Source organism: Protomyctophum parallelum (assembly GCF_964188405.1).
Source record: "Protomyctophum parallelum genome assembly, chromosome: 1".
Taxonomy (NCBI): Eukaryota; Metazoa; Chordata; class Actinopteri; order Myctophiformes; family Myctophidae; genus Protomyctophum; species Protomyctophum parallelum.
This window is the reverse complement of record NC_139697.1, coordinates 26,599,701-26,626,841: the sequence shown is the minus strand read 5'-3', so window position 1 is coordinate 26,626,841 and position 27,141 is coordinate 26,599,701. Positions and strand designations below refer to the sequence as shown.

At 45.3% G+C, this 27,141-nt stretch overlaps 1 protein-coding gene across 1 annotated transcript in view; it reads left to right on the top strand.

The window, feature by feature from the left end:
- LOC310862854 (gamma-aminobutyric acid type B receptor subunit 1-like) overlaps window positions 1-27,141 on the top strand; it is a gene marked incomplete at its 3' end in the record, with an annotated part of 67,589 nt that overhangs the window by 12,980 nt on the left and 27,468 nt on the right. Inside the window, exons 3-9 of the mRNA XM_083770959.1 lie at window positions 3,239-3,409; window positions 4,959-5,060; window positions 6,272-6,337; window positions 6,712-6,903; window positions 10,957-11,202; window positions 11,819-11,882; window positions 19,026-19,103. Of these exons, the coding sequence (XP_083627085.1) occupies window positions 3,239-3,409; window positions 4,959-5,060; window positions 6,272-6,337; window positions 6,712-6,903; window positions 10,957-11,202; window positions 11,819-11,882; window positions 19,026-19,103 (919 nt within the window). The remainder of the gene's footprint in view (window positions 1-3,238; window positions 3,410-4,958; window positions 5,061-6,271; window positions 6,338-6,711; window positions 6,904-10,956; window positions 11,203-11,818; window positions 11,883-19,025; window positions 19,104-27,141) is intronic.

The following is a 27,141-nucleotide window of genomic DNA, read 5'->3' as shown; positions in this document are numbered from 1 at the left end:
TATTGTAAACTGTTATTTTCAATGATATATATGAGGAATGTTCACAGAAACACTGCACCTTCAAGTCACGTGACAAGGTTCTTCACAGCTGTTATCTGTTTGGATAAATTACATACATTTTGTTTGGTTGTTTACACTTCCTGAAATGTATTTAGTGACAATGTCAGCCCATTCTTGAATTAAGCCTGAGGAAGGTCGCAAGACTGAAACGTTTCTCAATAAAATTGCTCTGAACTAGCAAGTGGCAGTGTGCGGATGTCCCTTCCTTCACACAGGATTTCAATTAAAAAATAGCAAAAGATTATTCAGGTTTTCAAAATACGACACGTTTTGAGCTTGTAGATCAGCTATTTTTGCTACGACAGTAATATGCACTGTGGCCCTCTGGAGTGAGTGTGGAAATATAGTGGTCGACAGTATAGGTACTGTATATGCCCTCTTTTGAACAGAACTATTACAAATCATTTTTGTTGACATTCTCTGGCTAGGCCACTTCTAGAAATTATTTACCAACCAGTTGGCTGAAAAAGGAACCTTCGAGCAGCGTATTTTGCCCCGTATGGAGTCTTCCATCATGCAGTCTTTTTTTTTTCTGGAGTGGAGATTTCAGTATAGCCTAACTATTTCAGTTGAAATCCAAGGAGTCAACCTACATGTGGGAAATAATCCTTTACAGTTCCGCTTGGCTATTTTGGAATCATAATACAGGGGAGCCTCAGCATGACAGGCTGACAGCTCAGAGCTTAGTGCAAGCTCAGCATTAACGGCATCCTCCTCTTTGGGGAATGTTGGGAAAGTGCACTCGCACAAGAAAAAACTCCCCAGACGTGCCCATCCCTTCATTTTTCATGAACGCGGCGATTTTAAGGGGCCTTTAGGTCATCTAGAAGAGGATCTGAGATTGGGGCAAACTGCTTGACCGACCAGCGTCACATATTTTAAAGTTTTATGTTTCTACCTTTCTAAGTTTACTTTGCTAAGTTTATTTTACACTACAAACGGCTCGGCAGTCTGCGGTTGGCTCTGCGTCCAGCAGACGGCCGCAGATGGGTTAAACCCTGTTTTCTTTGTTGTTGTGAGATTGCGTGACCCGTATCCTCTGCACTGTCTGGACATTGTCATTATTCACTTGATAACACAGAGCCTGACTCACTGTGTAAGCGATCAATGAAAGATGGTTACTAAGAAACTGAACCTCATTTACTGTTGGTTCAGCCGAAGGATATTGAGCCAAGCAATACAGCATTGTTACCTGGTTAGGTTATTACACTATAATCTTTTTCTCATTCTGCCGCCTTCCTTCCTTCCCACTTCTCTCTCTCTCTCTCTCTCTCGTGTTCTCCCTGGTTTTCTTCTACACAGACAGTACACAGTAACATCCTCAGTGTTAAGTCCATTTGTGACTCAGATAGTGTACAAAAGGAAGGAAATGGACCCGTATTTGTGGTTCTATTCTGTTCACTCTCTAGAGTTACTGTGTAAACTAAACTAAACTAAACATGTGTGGTCAATCTAAAAAAACAAATTGATGTCATCCATTCCTGAACTCTTCCAAGCAGCTGGTACCTCATACAAGCCTAAATTTAAAGTTTCAAAAAGCTTAAAAAGTTTAATATTTCAAAAGGTTTCAAGTACATTTAGACCGTTCCTCACCCAGGAATCAGCCCAGCTCCTAATCCACAGTCTTGTAACTCCCTCCTTACTGGCCTACCAGCATGTGCACTTAAGCCTCTCCAACTGATCCAAAATGCCGCAGCTCGCTTGGTCTTCAACCAGCCAAAAGTCTCCCCCCTGCTCCGCTCCCTGCACTGGCTCCCGGTCGCTGCCCGCACAGAACACAAAACTCTGACGCTGGCATTTAAAGCAACCAAAGGCATGGCTCCCCCATATCTTGCAAGCATGATTGAACCCTACAAACCTTCCCGCGCACTCAGATGCCAACGCAGGGAAGCTGGAAGTACCCTCACTAAAAACGCCGGGACAACGCTCCACACGTCCCAAACTCTTCTCCCTTCTAAGTTCTGGCCCCAAAACTGTGGAATGCACTTCCCTTTGCAATCAGAACTGCAGCATCACTCCTGATCTTCCGCCGTAGTCTGAAAACCCACCTTTTCAGACTCCATCATGGCCCATAGCACTTACCTTACCCCCTTAGACAGCACTTTTTAGACTTAGCATTTGAAACATACTTATAGCATGTCATGTAGAGTTGTAGACAGCACAATAATTGCATTATATGTAGTCATAGCACTTCATAGTATATATGTACAGCATAGTATAGTATATATGTATAGTTTATATGTATAGTGACATTATATAGATATGTTCTAGTTACGTTCTTAGCTTACGCATGTTTCATGATAAATGCATTTTATGTGATGTATTCCCATGCATGCTTTTTTGTTCTTGCTTAATGTAAATCGCTCTGGATTAAGAGCGTCTGCTAAATGCCTAAATTGTAAATTGTACTTGGAAGTGTACATTGTGTACACTTGTCCTCAGTGTATATGTGTAATAGGGCACGGGCTGCCCCGTGACAGGCACTTTTGGAAGAAAATTGCCGATCTACTGTATACAGTAGATCATAGATCTGCACATTTCCAGACGCGACGCCCACACTCATTGGCTACTGGAGATGTGGCGTTGACATGGATTTCGAAACAAATTCTTTCAACGCAAAATGCTGCGTTCAAGATCAGGAGAGAAAAGCAATTCTCGGGTATGGCATTTGAATTTCTTTCACCATTAGTAAATGCTGCATTCGTGGTCTGGAGAGGGCAGTTGTTTTACAGACGGATAAAAGGGCAGGGGCTGAAGCAAGCTCCCTTTGACGTCTACTGTATGTGTGCACGTGCCTGTGTGTCTCTTCTCTCTGCAGCAGGGACTTGCACACATAGACATCAAAGGGGGCTTCAGCCCCTGCCCTTTTACCCGTCTGTAAAACAACTGCCCTTTCCAGACCATGAATGCAGCATTTACTATGGTGAAAGAGATGCAAAAATGTCACTCCTTGAACTTGGAACGCGGCATTTTGCGTTGAACTAATTTGTTTCGACATCCATGTCGTTACATGGCATCTCCACTAGCTAAAGAGTGCTGGTTTAACAACCCGAAAATAGCTGATCTACAAGCTCTGCGACGCGTTGTGAGCTTGTAGATCTGCTATTTATGTCCAAAAGTGCCCCTCTTGCGGGATTTCAGCCCCTGCCTCTCTAACACTCTGCTCTCCTCTCTGCAGCTGTCGTACGGTTCCAGCTCCCCGGCTCTGTCCAACCGCCTGCGCTTCCCCACCTTCTTCCGCACGCACCCGTCCGCCACGCTGCACAACCCCACGCGCGTGCAGCTCTTCCAGAAGTGGAAGTGGACCAAGATCGCCACCATCCAGCAGACCACGGAGGTGTTCACATCGGTGAGGGAGGAGGAAGGGGGGAGACATTGTAGTGTTTGTAGTGGTGGTCAAAGTAACTCAAGTCAAAGTATACATGCTCCTGGTACATAGGTCTAACATTCTAGCTGATCTTGAGGCCTACAAAAACTACTCAATACCAACAAGGTCGACTAGTGGATTTACTAGTCGACTAGTTGAATAGTCGACTAGTTGCTTAAAGCCCTCAGACGTTGATCAACTACAAGTGAAAGTAGCTCAGTCAGGTGAAAGTTTGTTTCAGGTATTCAAAAGTATAATTTACAATGTAATTTTTTTTTTCTTTTTAATATCAGTTTTAATATTGCTGTAAATTGAGACATTTTCCAGACAAAAGAAATACAAATAAAATACCAATGAATACAGTATCAATAATAAATAATAAATACTCACCCACGGAGCCTTGAATTGATTTCGGGGGGAGATTCTTTGGTCTTTTTTTAGTACAATATTTGTCTCTGAAATGTTGAGTGAAGGTATCCAAAAAAATACAAATACTCAAAGTAAACGTATACTTACACAGTACTGACTGGTAGTGATGTATTGTACCATTTCTGTGAGCTGCCATGTTGTTTTTCTGTGTGTTTCTGTGTCACATTTCTCGTGCTAGTGCCATCTCATCTCATTCAGCAAAACAGGGACTGGAGAGATGCCCACGGTGACTGATGGAATTGCTTCTCATTTCTCATTTCCTCTCTTTCCCTCTCTGCTATATGTCTTATCTCGCCCATCTTCCTCCTTCCCTCCTCCTCTCACACCTTCGTGGTCTTCCTGTGATTTGCCCCCCTTCGCCTCGCCACCCCCGCGGCCCTCTCCTTTACCTGCTGTCTTATCTTGTTTGTGTCCTCACTCTCTCCCCCCCCCCTTTTCCCCCCATTTCCTTTCTTTATCCTTCATTTGTTTATTTAGAGACGTGACAATGCACACTCATGGACGTTCAATACCGAACATGATCTCATGTAAACGTGATTATACGGTATAGCCAGTAGCTATAATTTCCATCGCTAGTCCCTTTTTTCCGTTGCTTTCTCCTTGGTGTCATCATCATCATCAGCATCCTCCTCCTCCCACCTTCCACCCAGCCTCTATGCTCTTCGCCCCCCTCCTCCCCCTCCCCCTCCCCTGCTTCGCCTCTTCCCCTCGCTGCTAATTGGATGACAGTTTCCCCACCACACCACCACCTACACTATGACACTCTCTCTCTCTCTCTCCCTCTCCCTCTCCTTCTGCAGTTCCTGCTGTTGTGACCGGGTGTCTCTCTATATCTTTTCTATTCACAGTCATTATGTGATCATTATATTTTCATCAACCCCCCCCCCCCCCACCACCACCACCTCCCCCCCTTTGTTCCTCCATGTCCCCAACCGTTGTCTCGCTGCTTACTGCTCTCTCTCTCTCTCTCTCTCTCTGCCTCTCTCTTGCCCGCGCTCTCTGTCTCTCCTCCTCGCGTTCCCTCTCTCCCTCTCTCTTTCCTTCCCTCTCTCAATCTCTCGCTCTTCTTCTCCCCCCTCCCCTCCCTCTCTCTCTCTGACAGACTCTGGACGATCTGGAGGAGAGGGTAAAAGAAGCGGGGATTGAAATCAGTGTCCGTCAGAGCTTCCTCACCGATCCGGCTGTGGCTGTCAAAAACCTCAAGGTGCCTCGTCCTCAACTTTGTCTCCCCCTGTTCCGTTCCATTCCACTCCACTCCACCACCCCCACCACCTTTTACATTTATCCCCCAGTGCTGCCGTGGCGAACTGCCAGGTGATTGAATGCAGGAAGATCAATCAGGCTTCGCCCCGCCGCCCCGGGCTCACTGTGACCGGTGTTGTTTTTTTTGTAAATGGAAACCAAATGACAACTAAGCTACGATGACTAAAACTAAAACTAAATATATCGACAATTTCGGCAAGAAATAAAAACTAGACTAAAATGTTAGGAGGTGACTAGTGGACATATTATATAGTATAAGTCATTTTACATTTGGAAATAGCCGATCTACAAGCTCACAACGTGTCGCAGCGTGTAAAATTACGTCGGCATCAAGGCCCACCAAAACAATCAACCGTAGATTTAGTCGACTAAAATCGCATGACATTTAGTCGACTTAAAGTAGACTAAACACCAAGACATTCCAGGTGACTAAAATGTGACTAAAACTATTCAACAAACTATACGACAAAAACAACACTGACGCCACAGACATCATGGCCGCTGGCGCTGGCATGATGGCACAAACACATTTACTGGAATGACTCCACTTAGACACTTTGACACTTCATGGTGTTCCTTTTTTGGCGCCAATCTTCAAGACATTTTCAAAAATACCAAAAAGATCTACAAGCTCACATCAATAAGGCTCCTCTCCTCTCCTCTCCTCTCCTCTCCTCTCCTCTCCTCTCCTCTCCTCTCCTCTCCTCTCCTCTCCTCTCCTCTCCTCTCCTCTCCTCTCCTCTCCTCTCCTCTCCTCTCCTCTCCTCTCCTCTCCTCTCCTGACCCTCTGTTGCACCTATACCTCCCTCCCTCTCTTCTCTCTCTCTCCCTCCCTCCTTCACACGTGCGAGAGAGAGACTTGGCACCTATACTTTTACATAACCTTGCCTAACGTGCCGGCCTAGTTTTTGGTGTTCTAAGATTAATTGGGCCCTCGCTGGAGGAACCATGGCAACTGAATGAATATAGCACACCGGAGGGAGGGGAAGGATGCCGCTGTGCGGGGAGGCGTTACAGGCCCACCAGTGATGGCTCACTACCCCTCTGTTCCCACTCCGCACCCCAAGGGCCATTCGCTTGTGATTTCTCTCTCTCTCTCCCTGTGTAACTGTTTGTCCCTCCCTCTCTCTCTCTCTCTCCAAATCCCTGCAGCGCCAAGACGCCAGAATCATCGTGGGCCTCTTCTATGAGACTGAAGCTAGGAAAGTGTTCTGTGAGGTAACTCATATGTCTGATTATAAATAGTAGAGTGACTCTATTCTGCAGACAGACAGTCTAAAGCGTCTTGACAGATTCCATAATGCACCCGGGGGACTTTTTATTTTCAAATGTTGGGTGTTGAATCTGACTGTGAGTGTATTTTTCCTCCCCCATAGCAATTCTTTCTCCCTGTTATCTCTTCTCGCCATAGAAAACACACACAGTCACGCACGCACGCACGCTCATACCGCTATCGCCTCGCCTCGCCGTATACACATTTGGCTCACCTGCACCTACTTCTCCATCTCCCTCCATCACTCTGCTCCTCGCTCCACTGGCCGCTGCACACACACACATTCTCCTCTCTCTCTCTCTCTCGGCTGACCTTGCAGGTGTACAAGGAGAAGCTGTACGGGAAGAAGCACGTGTGGTTCCTCATCGGCTGGTACGCCGACAACTGGTTCAAGATCAAGGACCCGTCCATCAACTGCACGGTGGAGCAGATGACGGAGGCGGTGGAGGGCCACGTGACCACCGAGATCGTCATGCTCAACCCGGAGACGGTGCGAGGGGCATCCAACCTGGTGAGCTGCTAGTTGAAGTTGTTGTTGTTTATTTATTTTGGGGGAGGCGGGGGGCTTTTTTGCCTTTATTGATAGATCATAGAACAGTAGGTGGACAGGAAACGGGGGAAGACACACAGACCCCTTTTCCACCGAGTGGTTCCATTGGGAACCCAACCGGTTCAGCTCTTTTTGGTTCTTAGTCCATGTAGTTGGGTCGTTTACGCGGAGAGCAAAGGTCCGTTTCTCAATGGATGGTGTCCATGTGGATTTGGGGCTCTCATGAATCTTCCCCGCATTTTTGCGAGGTACATGGGGGCTCAATTAGTTTAATAATTCCTCCTAGATGACAGATTCATTGAGAAACGGACCTTTGCTCTCCGCGGTCACGGAACTGCCGTAAACGACCCAACTAATGAGCCATGAGCTCCAAAATTGGAACGTTAATTATAAATTGAGTGGGTTTTGTATATTTTCCTATATAATGCCTCTATTTAAAAAAATACATTTGTAATACAATAAATCATTGTCTTCGTGTAAGTAATCAACTGGGGAAGTTTCATGGTGATCTAATTCGTCGGGATCGGAACTCGAACCCGCGACACACTGTCATGCTGGATTACCAGTTTAGTTGCCTGGACCGCTAAACCGGCACAGGCCACTTTGTTGGAACCTTTTTTTGCGCTCGCGTGCGTGTTTGTGTGTGTGTGCGTGCGTGCGTGTGTGTGTGTGCGGGGCTCCATTCACGCTGTTGTTTCACAAATCGCAGACTGCCACGTTGGCGGATTGGTACATTTTCAGATGATGTAGCCGGTTCAGTTGGTGTCATGTTGTTCCTTTCAACACTCACCCTTAGGGGCGATCTGATCATACCAGCAGATATATATAGAATTGCACAGATGTACTGTATATCAACAGGGTTGTTGTGCAGGTGACGTGTCTGTCGACCCTGCGGAACAATGGGGTTGTGCAGGTGTCGTGTCGACCCTGCCGCGGATTGATTCCCCACTTGCTGGAGACTCTCTCTCTCTCTCTGCTTCTCGGTTTCCTCGCATTTCATCACATTGCTATGAGGCAAAATAAATCAAAACTTGCCCTTAAAAATATACATTATATACAGCACATAACAGCATTGACTGTGCACGGTGAGTCAGCTGAGCGTGGTATTGTTCTGCCTGGCACAATGACCCCCTGCTAATGCATTCTCTCTGAGCCCGGAGCGAGGCAGAGCCTGTGCACCAGTTATACTTGGTGTACAGTACGTCGCACACCAAAAAAACTGCAGATCTACAAGCTCCCAACACGTTGCCGTCGCTGCGCATTGTGAGGGTGTAGATCGGCTGTTTCAGGCGCGCGACACGATGCCGCACCAAATCAGAGCCCGAGAGTTACTGAGCTGAGCTGTTATTAAGTGTTCACTTTCACTTCAAAGTTGTTCTTGGCGGAAATGCTTTGCGCTTTGTTCAGCATGCTGTTGGTCTTCTGAGGGTATACTATACCTCCCTCTATTCGTTACTACTAACGCCGAAAGTAAAAACTCAGCAAAACTCTGAGAGTTTTTCTTTTAAATTGAAGGTTCGGGGGCACGTCCACGTCAGCTCGTTCGTTGTCTGGCGGGTTCTGTTCGAGCGGAACAGAGGACTTGAGACGCCGCGAGTATTGATTGATCAAAGCACAGACACGATTGGCCCAGGCCGTAGCGTAACGGTCTGGGCACCGGACTGGTGATCCAGTCGCGGTGTGCCGCGGGTTCAACTCCCGGACCCGACACGGCCTTTACCGCATGTCATCCCCCCATCTCTCTCCCGTTTCCTGTCAGCCTACTTTCTATCCCTTAAAAATCAATAAAGGCGTAAGCCGCAAAAAAATATCTTAAAAAAAAAAAAAAAAAAGCACAGACACGATGATGTGACGCAGAAACCTCTTTCACCTCCAGTGTCTCTCTCTCTCTCTCTCTCTCTCTCTCTCTCCCCTACCCTGTGTGCATGGCCGGTGGCACTGTTGACACATCCAAGCTTGCTGTGCAGTTTGCCCGCAAAGAGAGATTGGCATGCACAGCTGGCAGTAGCAGGTTGACACGCTGTCTCCCAGCGAGAGCTCTGCTCCTGAAGGGACAACCAGACTGTCCCCTGTACCTACGTAGTAGGGGCCATTATTTATGAATAACTAAACCCACAGCCGTTGAGATATAGAAAGAGTTGCGTCATTCTCCCCAGGTTCACTCCATGGGGGCAATTACATATGTTTTTGGGGGTCCTTGACATGAAATTGTTTGAGAACGAGAAACATGTTTTTTTTTCAGAAAACTGTCAAGATTTAGAAGCCATTTGTAGAATCGTCCTCAGGTCTAAATGGGAAGTAATCACAAAGCGGGGGCTCGCAACTCACTCTAGGATGCTCGCAATTATTTTGGATGGCAATGCAGTCCAATGCAATGGTGGATGAGACAATTTGGCCGATATCGATATCCGATATAATATTATAATAGCTATTATGGCCATAATGATTGCTATTTTGCCAATAACCGATATAACCGATGTCTCTGTATTCCAAAAAATATAATAATTTTGGCCATTCTGAAAAAAAGGCTGAATTTGAAATGTTGCCTCATAACCCAACATTAACAGCTTGAATGTAGTATTTGTTTTTAAATGTTCCAACTATTGACTCTTTCCAAAGCTTCCCCAGAAAACACTGAAATAATTTGCAGCCTTCATCATCACAATGAATAGTCTGAAACTCTGAACTAAACCACCCTCCTACTGTCCCCCATATACCACCTCCACTCCTTATAGAGACTTCTTATTGATGCTGTGTAAGATAAGATGATAATGGTTGACACCTGTGTTCAATTACTGTTGATTGTATCGCATACATAAATACCACACTTCCTGTTGTCTTGTCACAACGCTGAGGAAGGCCATACAGGCCGAAACGCGTACGTTTTCATTCTCAAAGGTAAATAAAATCATGTAAAAGGACATACAATAATGGGTGCTGGCATTTTCTTCACCTCAACTTATATCTTCGAGCCTTAATTGCACCTAGAAGGATTTTGTTTGAACCTGGAGTGCTACGGCAGTACTTTTCTCTCACCTCCACTCCTTCCCCGGAATTGGCCTGCCCTGGTCCTGACGCTTGTGCAGCTTCTGGGTACTTGTATCGCTTCCAATGCTAATTTATAAGATCCTTCTGGACCGTACAGTCAACCTGCTCTCTTTTTTCAGTTGATAAGCAGTGTTATGGACAGAGCCATTTGCTATTTTTAGCACAGAAAAGATATGGCCCCCGAACACTGGGGCTGAGCCAATTTCCTCTCTAAGTGCATCTGTGTGGTGCGGCGAGGTTGGCAGCGTGGTATTCTGTCGAGCAAGATGTCGATGTTCTAAAAATGGCAATAAAACGGTTACCATGTGGCCTTCCGTGATAAATTATTAGACGCGGGGAGGTGTTTTTTCTGTAATATCTCCCTCTAATTAACGCAGCGACTGTGTTCAAAGCCACCGTCTCTCCAGAGGCTGTCTGAAACAAAGGTGTTAATTGTTGTCACTTCAGACTCCGGTGCCAAAAGAGGTGAGAACGAAGGAGGCTCCATGCCATTTGCATAATATGCCGGCTGCATGGAAAGCCATAATCTTTAAAAGACGTGGGTTGGAAGTTACTGGGTCTCCTGGTGGGTCGACCTCTACGAGTTTAAAGAGCATTTTGTAATTCCTCTCCAGAGGAGACCGTCATTAGTCATTTTCAGAATTTAAATTGAGGGAGAATGGCCTTCTTTTGGAAGTTCTAAGACGAAGTGACAAGACCATGAATCAGAAACGGCACTCTATGATGTATAATGCATGCTCACACACAAACATATACGCACGCACGCACGCACACTTATTCTCACACAAACATGTACAGACTACAGACACACTAACAAACACGCACATTATGAGCTCATACTGTACACTCACTCACTCACTGGCTGGCTGGCTGGCTGGCTGGCTGGCTGGCTGGCTGGCTCAGTCGCTCGCTCAGTCGCTCACTGCTCACTGACTTCTTTGTGTCCCGGCCTTCTCCTTCTGTTAGACGTCTCAGGAGTTCATGGCCCAGCTGAATTCTAAACTCGGGGGTCAGAACCCAGAGGAGACGGGTGGGTACCAGGAGGCCCCCCTGGCCTACGACGCCGTGTGGGCCCTGGCCCTGGCCCTCAACAAGACCGTGGCCCCCCTCAAGGCCAAAGGTCGCAGGCTAGAGGACTTCAACTACAACAACCGAGATATCACCGCTGAGATCTACCGAGCACTCAACACCAGCTCCTTTGAAGGAGTCTCTGTGAGTATTCAGTACATCCAGAGTTTGATTTGTCAAAAAAAGAGTCTGGGACATTCTATGGACAAAATAGTCCATAGAAACGTCGGATTGTGGCATGTTGTGAAGCATATCGGATATATTATGAGACGTTGTGAGACATTTTCAAAAAGTTAAAAGCATGTATTATTTCAGTCTGATCAAAAGCGGGGATAACATATCCTCACTGGACATAAGAATTAATGACCGTTAAGTCATTCATTTTCAAAAGTAGATGCATGGATTTGCTGCCATCTCCCGAGCAATTCCAACCCTGAACCCCACGGGAAGTGGAAGAATAAGGATAAGAAGGCGGAGAGAATAGAAGAGTAGCCATGCAGGGCGACCGTATCGCTGAGTGGGAATAGGTTTGACCCTCGGCTCGCCCGGCATACAAAGTGTCCCTGGACAGCATTCTGCTGGGTGAATGTAGAGGAATCTCTCCTCCCCTGCGATCAGTAAATATAATAGAGAAAGTTAAAGGGCGTGTGTTTGTTTGTGCGCGTGCTTGTGTGTGTGCGTGCGTGCGTGCAAGGCCGATAGAAAGCGAGACAAAAAGGAGAGGAGGGGGTGGAACATTAAAGACGTGTTTTTATTTCAGGGACATGTGGTGTTTGATGCTCAAGGCTCTCGCATGGCATGGACTCTGATCGAACAGCTTCAAGGTAATTCTTCTTCATGCTTCTAGTCAATTTAACCCATTTTGGGCGGAAACCCCTTTTGGTGTTAGCATTATGTTATGCTTTAGCTATTGAAAAATAGCAGATCTACAAGCTCATAGCGCGCCACCGAGTGGCGCGCTACGAGCTTGTAGGTCTGCTATTTTTGAAAAATCGAAGAACGACTGACATAGAAACATAGCTTTTTCAGAAAAACTGTCAGGATGTAGAAGACATTTTTAGAACCTGACAAAATGGGTTAAACGTCCATGATGTGAGTGTTCTTGGTTTGTACAGACAGGACAGCACAGAGAGACACGGCTAGGAACACAAGGGCCGGCGGCAGCGATGGCACACACACTCAGCATTGGAACAGGTGGCATCGCTGGCATGAGAGACGCTTTTCATGTGGTTAGGGTTACATAACAATGTGGTGTCGCCAAGCTGATAACACTCGTCTCTTTTTGTGCTTGCATAATGAGATCTTCATCCCAGATTCTCCCCACAGTGCTGCCGAATGTCGCTCAGCAGGAGTTAAAGACGGAGAGAAATAGACTATTTTTAAATCCTTAAATGTTTTATTGAAACTTGTGGAGTGTTTCAGATATGCTGCTTTCATGTTCCTGCCAAATTAGCTTTAAAGACATTTTTTGCACAAAAAGTGCACAGTAAAAATAGTTTTTTGTGCTAAAATTTGTGCTAAAATTGTAAACTGTTGGGAGGGACCCTTAGGGTTTTATTTCTACTCTCAGTAGTTAAGTGAATCACTTAATTTCAAATGAATATAAAATATCACACCTGTGTGAAGTGAGGGCCGGGCGCTCTTAATTATCATCATACATCATCACATTCTGGCCAATCACAATTGACTTTTCTTCTGTCCTCACTGTCCAATCCGGCGGATCACTTTTTATCCTCAATACGTGCTCAGCCAATCAAATATTGTCTATGTCCCTCAAAGTTATTTCTAATGGTTTGAGCCTCAATCACCACTCTGATATAACTAGTCCTTATTATTTCTTTCTGGACTTTGAAATCAGTTTTAGCCAGGCCAGGATGAAATGACTGAGGGGGCAATTGAGATTTTTGAGGGGGCCAATATATGGATATATGGAAATATGGATATTCCCCCTGGGCTCCAGATTTTTATTTATTTTTGCGATGAAAATGCTTCAATCTGGTGCACTTTGAGCTCAAAACGTGTCGCAGTGCAATGCATTTTGAGCTTGTAGATCTGCTTTTTTGCTATTTATTTATTGGAATCCTGAATTATTTTTCACTTCTTTTTTAATTATGATTATGAACAGTGGACCGTGTGCCGGGGGAGAGACGTGACAGTCTGATGTGACAGAAGCTTGCCCTGCACATGCATGCGTTAAAATATATATTCATTAAAAAGTAAAATGTAAAGTAATGGTACACGTACACATTTCAATTTCAATGCAAAGATATTTATTGTCTTATTGGCATGATAAACAATTAAACATACGTTTGCATTGTCAAAGCATACAATAATAAAAACTGTTAAAGGTATATTCAGTGATTTCACTTAATTCAAATATCACTTCTTTTTTTGTTTTGTTGTGATAATCCTCCCTACTATAGAGTGTGCTGGCCATATAAGGAGTTCCTCCCTGTCCCCAGTTAACCCCTGGGGGTCAAAAAACCTTAGGTTTCGTTTTTGACTCTCTATCCTGATTGGACGAAAGGCTGGGTCCCACAGCCAAAAACGAAACCTAAGGTTTTTTGAGTGAAATCACTGAATATACCTTTAAGAAAATGTATATATATATACAGTGGCTTAGGCTATATACAAAAAAGGCCTCAGTAAGACAGCTTATAGGCTATCAAAAAAAAGAGAGGCAGGCGGCAACGATAATTTGTGGTAAAAAATATAATAAGAAATGGAAAAGGGTATATTTACAGTTCAGATATAAAAAAAAAAGTCTCGGAATTACAGATTGCTTAAAAAAAGCTGTTCAATAGTCCTTGTCAGTATAGCTGCAGTCTTCTTTTGGATGAGTGGAACCTCTTGAGCAGCATTTCTTTCCATTCGTCTCTGAACTTCTTAGTCAAGTCATTCTCGAATGCCAGTTGGATCAGATTGGCTTTCCGATTGTGTAGCATACTGCGTCGGTGATCAGAGAATACATTCTTCAGCGTGGAGAAAGAATTCTCGCACATAGCAGTCGAGGCCCCAAATGTCAGTGCGTGTTTGAATGCAGTCAGCACCACTGGCAAGGTTGCCAGAGAGCTGGCGTGTTCCAAAATAAGTTGGCACAAAGTCACTTTCTCCTGCTTCTTGTCCGCTGAGCCTGTGCCTGGGCGCTCAAAAAACGCACGTGCAACGGTAAACTGTGCCTCGTTTGTTTCAGTGTTCGTCAAATCCAGTAGTGGCTTCACTTTGCTGGAATTCAAAAAGTTCTTGCTGGAAGGGTCGAGTGCATCCAAAGCTTGGATATACGTGCTGTTGCGCTCGCTGAAACGCGCGGTCATTTCACCAAGAACAGAGTCCAGAATGCCAAACAACAGCCGCTTGCACTCCTGTTCTGTGCTCGCTTCACGTTGACCAAGACTCTCCTCGACAACGAAATCCTGCAGAAAACAGCTGACTTGTTGTTGCCGTTTTGGACGTCCCGGTGTCGCATCATCAGCTACAGTGTCAGCCCACAGTTGATCAAATTCTGCATCGGCTAAATCGGCTATTTTCGCTTATTTTGGGCTTGTTTTCATATACCCTACATTTAGCATTATATTGATCAATCCTTATCCTGTAGAACAAGTACATTATCGCGCTATATTACATATCGATGCGATCTGCGTTATTATGACCTTAATTTTCATGGCAGGTACATTCCAAAGCAACTATAATAATAACCACGTTATGGTGACATAATGTTACAATGTTACATTAAATACATTCAAGTCTTCTTCTGCTGGAACTAGGAAGCCATCACCAGTGCCCCCAACTGGAGCCTGGAACATTAGCATGAATTAGCTTACATCTCTCAAGGGATCTTTTTCCATAATAAAGAAACTTGAATCACCCTGACCACTGCAACAATGACATAGCACCCCTCCCCACCCCAAGGATGTCCGATAGGTGATGAATGTTGTTTTTCCAGTTCTAGATGGGAGCTCATTAAGATCCTGCTGCATCTTGTATGACGATGCATCCTTACCTCCTTCCTTTCAATGCCTGGAAATGTACCATTGTTTTGTCTGTAACTATAGAGTTATAACCAATAACCAAAAACCAATCCATCGCGCAAGGTAGTTACATTATCACGCATTATTAAAAATAAAAATAAAAATAAAAATAAAAATAAAAATAAAAATAAAAATAAAAATAAAAATAAAAATAAAAATAAAAATAAAAATAAAAATAAAAATAAAAATAAAAATAAAAATAAAAATATTATATTTATAAAAAGAAAATCCACTTTTGATCTAAGGGGGCAGAGAGGTTGATCTAAGGGGGCAAACACCCCCTTTGCCCCCTCGTGGCGCCGGGCCTGGTTTTAGCTGCAGTACCACAATGTCCTGAGGTGGTGTAGGTTGTGGTGGAACTTTGAATGAACAGCTGTGAGTGTGACGGTGTAGGTTGGGTAGGTTGGGGCAGCGGTGGCCGAACGGTTTGCGGAGCGGTCTTGATACCAGAAGGTCACCAGTTCGCATCCCTGGACCGGCACGTTAAAATTACCACCGCTGAAGTGCCCTTGAGCAAGGCATTGAACCCCTACCATGAAATGTTCTATGAGCAGGGTGTGGCTGTAAACAAGTCCTTGGCTTAGTCCACTTCCCTGGGTAAACAAAGAACTTTGCTTTGCTTTGCTTTGTTGTGGTGGAACTTTGCTGATGTATGGAGTGCTTGCATGGCTGGCAGGAACAACATTATTAAGTGAATGTGCAACTGCCCAAAATAAATCATGAAAACAGAAGCAGAGCCCGTGCTGGTTCAGGGGGCCCGCAGTCGAGTCTGAAATGAGTCTGAAATGGCTATAATGCATTCATTATAATAAATAAACATTATAATCTGCTTATGTATAATTATAGTTATAATAAGTAAAGTACCCAACAACAACCATTATGCAACTATGCAAGAACATGCAAATCGAATGCCATTGCTTTACTTAATCACACTTTAATTGTATCACTTAATCTCAACTATGAGTATTATAATTCACTATGATGAGTATGTGAGTGTCCAGCAAATGCAATCATTGTATTATGTTACTAGACATTCATTAAAAGTAATTAAATTAAATTAAAATGCTTCATAATAATGTATTATTATATTGCGATAAAGCATTATATAGCATATACTGTAGGCATACCGGTATACATACATACTGTATATGTGTATTTATATGTGCTGATAACTATGATTATTCAGTGTCATAAGCAGAATAGGATGCCTTTATAACTAAAGTATCTTCATAATGCATTACAGACATATAAGGCTTTGTAGAAAGTGTTCCGGAAATCTTCTACAACCAACTGCAGCATTAGGACTACAGTATCTGCTCTCTCCAGCCTGGGAGATGAATTTCTCTCAATTAGCCCTGCACCTTCCTCTTATTACCCAGGAATCCATCAGGAGCAGTGCTATTGAGCCTGCGTCAGCCCTGCGTTTCCATAGAGGGTGCATGCATGGGAGGAAGGAGAGCTTTCCCTATAGCTCAGTGTTGTTTTTGGCAGCAGATTTTAGTTTTAGTCATAGTCTCTCGAATAGTTTTCATTTAGTTTCACATTTTAGTCACCTGGAATGTTTTAGTGTTTAATTTGTGCTATTTTCAGCATGCAACTAAATGTAAAATGACTTATAGTGGATCCCTTGTCCACTAGTCCCTTCCTAACATTTTAGTCTAGTTTTTAGCTGTTGACAAAATGTTGCGTCTGCCCTTGGTTTCCATAGAGCAGTGGTTTTCAACCCGTTGTCCAGGGACCACCAGGACCACCCCAGCTAAATGATGGAGGTTTGGTAACCAAATGGACCCTTATTAGATCTTTAACTCTTGAGAGTGTAAAATTAAATCAGATGGACCCTGGTCAGAGAGAGAAGGATGAGGCTGGCAGGGCACTGCGTCAGACAGGCACCCAGAACTTGAGGCAAGTAAATTGACTCTATGGGAGCCAACCAGCTAGGGCAAAGCCAGGAGGAGAAAGAAGCGTACCACCTATGTAGACGTGCTGCCTGCGGCGCGACAGCTTGGCTGACAACACTGCAGAGCTCAAGAACCTGATGTTGGATAGGAAATTGTTGAGGGCAGCGATCCAGGAATCCCGAGTTGGTGTTGGCTAGACCTCACTCTCGCAGCAACTAAAAGGGTGGGAGGAATGAGAGCTTTGCAGGGGCCGCGCCGCTCGCTGCCTATAGCTTGCTGTGGGATGGCAGCAGCGTCTTATCTCTCTGCTGCCTGGCGGTGTGTCAGATTGCTGCCTGGCTGCGAGCTCCGTTTCGCTGGCTGCATCTTGATCGCTGTGTTCTGGTGTGTTCACGTCCTCCTCCTCCTCCTCCCCTGACAGCCACAGAGCCTCCGTGACTGCACTGGAGGCTCCTTTCGTGATTTTCTCGCGTGATGAAATTTTTTATTATTTTATTTTTTTCCCCCTTTTCTTTTCTTTTTCCCAAGGCCGGCGTTGTGCCTGCGTTGTCCCAGAAAAAAGGAGGTTGAGTGATGATGTATAATTTGTTCGATGGAAATTGGAGCAGGGTCGTTGGTTGTGAAAAGTCACAACAGTGCATGCAGTCTTTTTTTTTTCTTTTTTTTATCCACCCTACAGCATATAAAAATGTCTGTTGTATTGTTCCAGTGATTCTGGATAGGAAAACCTATGTCTATTGTTCTTTTATTTGTCTATTAATTCATCCATTTTTTTATTTATTGATTGAATACAGCACGAGGTACAGTCAGACATTAAGACTAAACAATGACACAAAAAAGTCCTGGGGACTTAGGCCTGTAAATGTGCAAACAAAACATGGACCAGAGGCACACCCATTACTCCGGCCACACCTAAATCTAACACACCTGTTATTAGGTTTAATGGCTGCAGCTGGGTTGAAACTAGTTTAGTAGTTTAGTTTTCAACCTGAACTGGAAAAGAAACTATACAATGAGAGCATGCCCTTGTAAGTGAAAGTCTATTGATGATTTTTATATCAATGTGTCTGTACATTAGACCTTAGAGGTCCATTTAGTTACATTCGGACACTTTCAGAGTTAAATTAATGCTGAGAATTTAACTGTGCGCAGGTGACACTTTTCAGAGTTGACTTAGTGAGTGACCGAATGTCTGGGTTTACAGCCCTGAATCAGTAAAACCGCCACGGCTCGCGACATAGTGTCCTGTTCCATTATTCAGCATCAATGGAGCAAGCTCCAGGTCACTTGGGTCTTGTCAGTCTGCAGTTCAGCTTAACGAGAGACTTGTTCAAATTCCCAAATGCACAGTCAGTGAGATGTAATATTATAGAAATATAACGTTGTGTGCATTCTATTCTCCTTCTTACGTGAATATATCAAGCACACAGTTAAGGTTTTTCTCAAGTTTCCTGCAGTCTGAAATGTGTCTGGCCTTGCTCTCGCCTCCGGGGTCCTGAGGCGTTTGCACGAGGGTGTCGAGATTCATCCCAGTTATCCTTAGCCTTGCACTTCCCAGAGGAGACGTTTTAATTGACTGTATTTAACTCTTAATAATGACATGGCAACTATAATTTGTTTTCACTTCAGCGCGCTGAGGTTCCCCAGAGGCCAGATTGTCATCCCAGGTTCTCCCACTGAGTTGTTGAACTGTGATGTTATGACTAATAATTACCATAAACCACTGCGTTTCACCATAACCCAGGGCAGGTCCGTTTCTCTCTCACAATGTCTGCTACAGGTTGGTTATATTTGTCCAATAAAAGAAGCTCAGTGGAACCCCTGTTCTGCATTCCTTTAATAAAAAAATACAATCCTGTTTTGAACCTGTTGGGTAGATGCATAGAGCCCAGGGACGTGCAGAGAGTGTTAGAGAGGCATCAGCTATTTTGTAAAAGAGCCAGACACTATAGAATGTACAGTGTTTACGGTGTTGTGACTACTTGCCTCTGTGTGTGTGTGTGTCTGTCTGTCTGTGTGTGTGTCTGTGTTGCCGTCACAGGAGGAAGCTATAAGAAGATTGGATACTACGACAGCACTAAAGGCAATCTGTCCTGGTACGGGAATGACAAGTGGATAGGTGAGGCACATTCATCCTACTCACCCCTGCTTTATTTCCCTGTTTATCACTGTCTATAGCTCTCCGTCTTGCTTCTAATCTCCCTCTTCCTCTGACCCTCCATCCTTCATTCTCTCTCTCTCTCTCTCTCTCTCTCTCTCTCTCTCTCTCTCTCTCTCTCTCTCTCTCTCTCTCTCTCTCTCTCTCTCTCTGTTGTTCCTCCTCCCTTAATGCATGCCTCATTCCTTTTCTCCTTCCCTCCTCCTCTGGTGTCCTCTGTTCTCACTCTTCTCGCTCTCGCTCTCTCTCTCGCTCTCTCTCTCGCTCTCTCTCTCTCTCTCTCTCTCTCTCTCTCTCTCTCTCTCTCTCTCTCTCTCTCTCTCTCCCCACACATGCAAGGTTGGGTAAGAAGGTTCATCAATCAATCAGTGGAGTTTTATTTAGCATGTGTGCAGCTGTGTGAGAATAGCAAATTATGCTCCGGCTAGCATTGCAGCACGGTTCCAACCAAGAGCAGGCAGGAATGATTGGTTGCGACAAACGCCGCCGCAGTCAAGAAGGCGGCGGCGGCGTGCGAGAGGGCCCCATTTGATATGGAGCGACAATTTTATTTCAGTCGCTAATTGAACATGAGAGCCCCGTTCGAAACAATGACAGCAGGGAAATAAATAGAAGATGCCAGTTGACAGTCAAAACAAAACGAGGGGGGAAAGCAATCTGGGCAGCAATTTAAGTGGAATGGGCTTAGCGACCTTGACTTTGAGAAATGAAATTGTGCTCTCTAATCATTCTGGGCGAGTTGTGTGTGCGGCCGTGTCAGTCCCTGCCTCCCTGATCTCTGAGGAAATGCAGGTTTAACCACATGTGCCTAATGTGGGGGGCGCCCGCTGGCCTAGCGGTCCAGGCACATCATGCCACATATCTGAGGCTCTGGCCTGACAGCGCGTCGCATGTTCGAGTCCCGTCTCTTCCCTTCTTTGTCTCCCTCTTTCCTGTCGGCCATCTTAATGTAAAAAAAAGCAACAAAAAAAAAGTGCCTAATGATTTGAAAGTAGTACTGCAAGTACGGTACACGATAAAAACTCCAGTGTTAATTTAACACTGAGAGTGTGCAACTGGAACCATTTGTATTCCATTTGGTTCCATTTGTACGCCCTAAGAGTTACAGTGTATGTATGAGGCACTGATAAACCACATACCACATGACAGACATTTTTATTCCCGAAATGTATATTCTAAAGACTTACAGTGTACTGTTTATGGGAATTAATAACACTGTTAAATTACTCAATGACATTTTTTGTTGTTGTTAAATTAAATGGTTATTGTAACACACATTTCCCAGAACATACAGTATAATTTCCACAAGAAATTATTATCTCAATTACAATCCCCGATGGCTCTCTGATTGATGTACAGTATAGCTCAACCTAACGAATGCGACACAAAGGGCTGAGATATTATCAGATTGAAGATCAAACCAATATCAGTAGCAGATGCCGTCTATACAGCGATGTGATGAGTCTGAAACAATACACGTGTTGTAAAATCACAGCCCTCTAAGCACTTTGCGAAGATCAGAGACACGCAAAGAGCCGAATAACCCTCCGCCGCCCCTGGAACAAGGAGGCGCGTCTGCTCCTAAGGAGCTCCTTGTCATCTCAGCCATGAAGGCACAATAAGGACTGGGCTGTAATTTCCCAGGTACAGTATGCCCCCCTTTTACCCTGGGTAGCATTCTGACGACGTCATTCTACTTCAGTTGTTCTTGGTGATTGTTACACGTGGTGTTGGAGGTACATTTCATGGATCTGTGCCACCTCCCCGATAGTTTACTTTCTTCTGCGTTTGTATCCGTGTCTACGTGTGTCTGGAGCAAGCCACAGAAGTATCTCCACGAATTTCACATAATGTTTTGTTTTTACCAGTGTTGTTTTTGGCAGCAAATTTAGTTTTAATCGTATAGTCTCTTCAATAGTTTTCATTTAGTTTCGGTCACATTTTAATCACCTGGAATGTTTTAGTGTTTAGTCTAGTTTTAGTCGACTAAATATCATAAGATTTTAGTCGACTAAATATCATAAGATTTTAGTCGACTAAATCTACAGTTAATTTGGTTGATTAAAAATTATTTTGGTGGGCCTTGATGCCGACTGTTTTTACAGCTTGTAGATCTGCTATTTTCAGCATTCAACCAAGTGTAAAATGACCTATACTGGATCTCTTGTCCACTAGTCCCTTCCTAACATTTGAGTGTAGTTTTTATTTGTTGACGAAATTGTCAGTATATTTAGTCTTACAGTTGTTTTAGCCATCATAGCTTAGTTTTATTTAGTTTCCATTTAAAGTTTTCGTCAGTGAAAAAAGGTAGTCGACGAACATTTTTCGTCTTAGTTTTAGTTGACGAAATCAACACTGTGTGTTTGGGGTATTGGGGTTCGGTTGTATCTGTGTCTAAGTGTGTCTGGAGATGATCTCACAAACGGCAAGCCACAGAAGTATTTCCATAAATTTTTGTATGGTTTTTTTTGTGGCTTTCCCCTTTATTTTATATTTTTTATGGAGGGACAGACAGTAGGCTGACAGAGATGGGGGGGAAGACATGCATTAAAGGCCGTCGGGATCGGGAGTCGAACCCTCGGCACACTGCCAGACTGGATTACCAGCCACGGTGCCTGGACCACTGAGCCCAGGCCTATTTCCACAAATTTCACCTAATGTTTTTACTTATTGACGATACCGACAACAATAAGCCATGACTCACTCTGACCTACTTGCTTACTTACTAACTTACTTACTTGCATACTTAAATATACTTAAACGTATAGAAGAAGTCAGTGCGGGGCTCTGATTGGACTTTGAAAAATTTGTACAGTTGCTAGGCCGATGCCCATTGGGAACGCATGCAGCTCCAGCTAATACTGATACCCGTCTGTCTGTGTATGTCTTATGTCCACATGGAGATCTCTTTATCTATCTGTCCCTTTTATCCCCATGTACTGTATGGGGATCCCAACTGCTGATCCAATTGGGCGTTTATCAATATTTGTAGTAGCAGATCCGAGTGACTTCACACTTAGGGCTCCTTACCTCCTTCGGGCCCTCGGCAACACACACACACACACACACACACAGAGTTAGATATGTCATAGATACATCATAGACACCAGAGTTCACAGACTGGCAGCAATCCACCTTGGTGCCACACCCGTTCCCACATGCATCCCCAGATCCGCATGATTCGATTTTTTTACCCGAGGCGGTCAGGCGCCTGCAAGGTCGTGCCGAACCCAGTCCCCCCCCCCCCCCCCCCCCCCGTCCCTCTGGGAATCTCTTTGAGGAGCGAGTGACGGCAAATGACCCCTCTGGTGGTTGTGGAGTGAGTCTCAGTGCGAGGTCCTGGCACCTGCACATACACACCGAGGCACTGGACACGCCTGTCTCTGCCATCTGTGAGCAGGCTGTCTGCAGACACGCTAGGAGCATGCAAGGTCATCCGCCCTGCGTCTCCTCAGAGGCATGTGTGGTGGTTCAAATCGATATCTATCACCATCATTAGAAACGTTTGCCTCGATTACGATTAATAGTCAAAATAGTGGCCTAAATGTTCACAATGTGACCTTGTATTGTAGGCTATGTAAACTATTTTTGTACGTAACCATTGTACAACAAAGTGTAATACAGAGTTATTAAGACTAGTCGATTTAGTTGATTATTACAAATATCTATTAAACCATTCTGAACGGGAACCCATTTTGGTGTTAGCATCATGTTATGCTTTAGCTATTGAAAAATAGCAGATCTACAAGCTCATAGCGCGCCACCGAGTGGCGCGCTACAAGCTTGTAGGTCTGCTATTTTTGAACGACTGACGACTGACATTTTTTTTAATCTGATCTCAGGTCAGAATGGGTTAATCAGACCAGTGTGCGTCCAGTGAAAACCTCGTATGAATCTGATCTCAGGTCAGAATGGGTTAAATGTTCGTGTCGATTTATTGATATTCAAATATATTTTTTATATAAATGCTTCTGGATTATTTGGTTAACGTACATAAGTAAGATTAAGTCTGTTACGGTTAAAAGTTTCGGCTTCTGCTTCCGGCTGCTGTCTGGGCCCTCCTCTGGCCTGGTGGGGGTCCCTCCTGCCCTGGTGGGGGTCCCTCCTCTGCCCTGGTGGGGGTCCCTCCTCTGGCCTGGTGGGGGTCCCTCCTCTGGCCTGGTGGGGGTCCCTCCTCTGGCCTGGTGGGGGTCCCTCCTCTGTCCTGGTGGGGGTCCCTCCTCTGGCCTGGTGGGGGTCCCTCCTCTGGCCTGGTGGGGGTCCCTCCTCTGGCCTGGTGGGGGTCCCTCCTCTGGCCTGGTGGGGGTCCCTCCTCTGGCCTGGTGGGGGTCCCTCCTCTGGCCTGGTGGGGGTCCCTCCTCTGGCCTGGTGGGGGTCCCTCCTCTGGCCTGGTGGGGGTCCCTCCTCTGGCCTGGTGGGGGTCCCTCCTCTGGCCTGGTGGGGGTCCCTCCTCTGGCCTGGTGGGGGTCCCTCCTCTGGCCTGGTGGGGGTCCCTCCTCTGGCCTGGTGGGGGTCCCTCCTCTGGCCTGGTGGGGGTCCCTCCTCTACCCTGGTGGGGGTCCCTCCTCTCCCCTGGTGGGGGTCCCTCCTCTGGCCTGGTGGGGGTCCCTCCTCTGGCCTGGTGGGGGTCCCTCCTCTGGCCTGGTGGGGGTCCCTCCTCTGGCCTGGTGGGGGTCCCTCCTCTGGCCTGGTGGGGGTCCCTCCTCTGGCCTGGTGGGGGTCCCTCCTGCCCTGGTGGGGGTCCCTCCTCTGGCCTGGTGGGGGTCCCTCCTCTGGCCTGGTGGGGGTCCCTCCTCTGGCCTGGTGGGGGTCCCTCCTCTGGCCTGGTGGGGGTCCCTCCTCTGCCCTGGTGGGGGTCCCTCCTCTGGCCTGGTGGGGGTCCCTCCTCTGGCCTGGTGGGGGTCCCTCCTCTACCCTGGTGGGGGTCCCTCCTCTCCCCTGGTGGGGGTCCCAGGGGGTCCCTCCTCTGCCCTGGTGGGGGTCCCTCCTCTCCCCTGGTGGGGGTCCCAGGGGGTCCCTCCTCTGCCCTGGTGGGGGTCCCTCCTCTCCCCTGGTGGGGGTCCCAGGGGGTCGCTCCTCTGGCCCGGCATGGCCCGACTCTGGGTTGCACTCTAAAAATAACGTGACAGAATCAGGCCTGTTGAAGGAGGCTGTGACTTTGTTCCAGATTGCCTCTTTGCTTTCCTTGCTTGCCCTTTTGTTGAGTAAAATGATGTCTTCCTCCTCCACCACCTGCACTCTAAATTCTCCGTTCGCTCCTTTCCTTCGCTCTGTTGTCGTGGGCTCTTTCATTTGACCCTGACAATACATCAATCGCAGACTCCTTTGACGTGTTAACTCCATTTATTCTCCGCTGTTTGCTTTCTCTGACCTTGTTTTTATTACCTATTCTTCTCTTAAAGTATCTGTTTCCCTTCTTTCACACACTTTTTTGTTTGTTTGCCAGCTTTTTTTTCCTCTTTTTTTTCACACTCTCCTCTCCTCCTCCCTCGTTTCTTTTATTTGTCTCCATGACAACCGCTGCATCACTGCTTCGCTCTCACATCGCCATGGTTACCATTATGGGGGCCTGTCACCATGGCAACGCACTGTTCCGATTCCAACCATCAAGGACAGGGAGAGTATTAGTGTATAGGAGAGCACATTCTCCCAGAGGACACTGTACGGCACGCACGCACGCACGCACACACGCACGCCCCTACGGAATATATATGCCTTCAGCAAACAATTGTATTGACTCTCTTACACAGTTAGAATGGAAGCCTCATGGTGCAGCTTGTGTGCTGTAACCTCCAATAGCAACAAACGTTAGTGACGGGAGCTTCTCAGCTGAACCTCTCCGGCTTCCACTGCATCAATGCAAGCAGTAGGACATTCACATCAAAGCATCAATGCAGCTGTAACTTCTTCCCTCGTTGGGGGAATAAATATGGATGCCAGTGTTGTTTTCGTCGACTATAAAACTAAGACGAAAAATGTTCGTCGACTACCTTTTTCCACTGATGAAAACGAAATGGAAACTAAACTATGGTGACTAAGACTAAATATACAGACAATTTCTTCAACGGATAAAAACTAGACTAAAATGTTAGGAAGGGACTAGTGGACAAGAGATCCAGTATAAGTCATTTTCCACTTGGTTGCATGCTGAAAATAGCCGATCAACACGTCGTGCTGCGACACGTTGTGAGCTTGTAGATACTACTTTCAGCAAGTGTCAAATCAGCCTTTACGACGGCATCAAGGCCCGCCTAAACACATTTTAGTCGACTAAATCAACCGTAGATTTAGTCGACTAAAATTGCATGACATTTAGTCTAGTCGACTTAAACAAGACTAAACACTACTAAACATATCCAGGTGACTAAAATGTGAGTAAAACTAAACGAAAACTGGTGTGGACTCTTTATGAGTAATTGAGTGTATATGTATAATTACCCACTATACACACAGCTGAGGCCACAGGACTGCAACGGACCTCAATGAGTTTCCCATCAAAGAACAAGGCCTATACTTACAGTATACAGTACTTATACTTCTTCGTATGACAAAAAAATCTACAATAGTCGTTTTTAATTAAATTGTTAAATTATTAACACTAGTCCTTACCCGTTAGATATTTTGTGGCCGTGAAGGGTACTGCGCCCGGGTGCGTTTCTAATTGACTAATAAATAAATTAATAATCATTAATGTGTCAAATCGAAAAAAGGGCTTCGTTACGCCCTCCATATGCATATGGTCAATGCCTGTGTGAAAAGCGATTGGTGCAGGCAGTAAGGAGTTACGGCACTGTTTCTGACAGACACACGGACACACACACACACGGACACACACTCAGACATTCGGTTAATTATAGTATGATATCAGACAGTATGCTTTTCCCCAAACAGAAATAAAATGTTAATACGCATTTAATTCAGTCTGACGAGAACCAGCGATAAAACATATCTCCACCAGTGATATAAATACCATACTATACTGTACCAGAGGGGGGAGGGGGGATATCAAAAGCAGAGGCATGGCATGATGGCAGACCCCACAGCCAATGGAACCCTGACTGTACAGCAGGCCATTGGGCAGCTAAGAACCTCAGCAAACCTCAGCAATCAAAGATCATTGGCTCTCTCTGTACCAACAGGCCAGAATATAATGCCTTCTCTCGATTAGCCTCCATAGCAACCAGTGAGATGAGATGAGAGAAACCCCCGTCAGTTCTACTATTGGGACCCCAGGTCACCATGGTAACGTGGCCCCAGGACCAGTGTTGTTTTTGGCAGCACATTTCTATTTTAGTTTTAGTCTTTGTCTCTTGAATAGTTTTCATTTAGTTGCCACATTTTAGTCACCCGGAATGTTTTATTGTTAGTCTAGTTTTAGTCTACTAAATGTCATAAGATTTTAGTCGACTACATCTACAGGTGATTTAGTCGACTAAAATGTATTTTGGCGGGCCTTGATGCTGTCAATGTTTTGGGAGACAATGCTTTGCAGTGGTGTTAGAGAGGCTAGAGGACAGTTTATATAGGTCCAATAATGCTTTGCAGCGGTGTCATAAAATGAGCTCTCTGGCAATCAATCAATCAATCAATACATATATCAATCGGTGCTTGTGGCTCGGGAGGTTGTTGCTTTGATCCCTCGATTCGGCATGAAAACTCTAGGCAGGGAAGTGTGACTTCACTTTTCCATACCGTCAAAACCTTTCATTCGCAAATCTAAGCATGAGCACGACTATCCAATCAGGCTCTTTTAAAGTGTCAGTCTGCCAATCAGGCTCTTTTAAAGTGTCAGTCTGTGTTCTGCAGCCCATCTCCACCATGTTGCTGAGCTCTCCATTGTCATACAGAACGCAGCTCTGTTCTCTTGTTCGCTTAATTGGTTCGCAGCCCAAAGGCAGGAAGACAATTTGTATCTATTCCTTTTTTAATGTGTTCCCGCCTCCTTTCATGACGACGCCAGGCCCAGGAAATAATTCTCCATTTTCTCCATAGACATTTC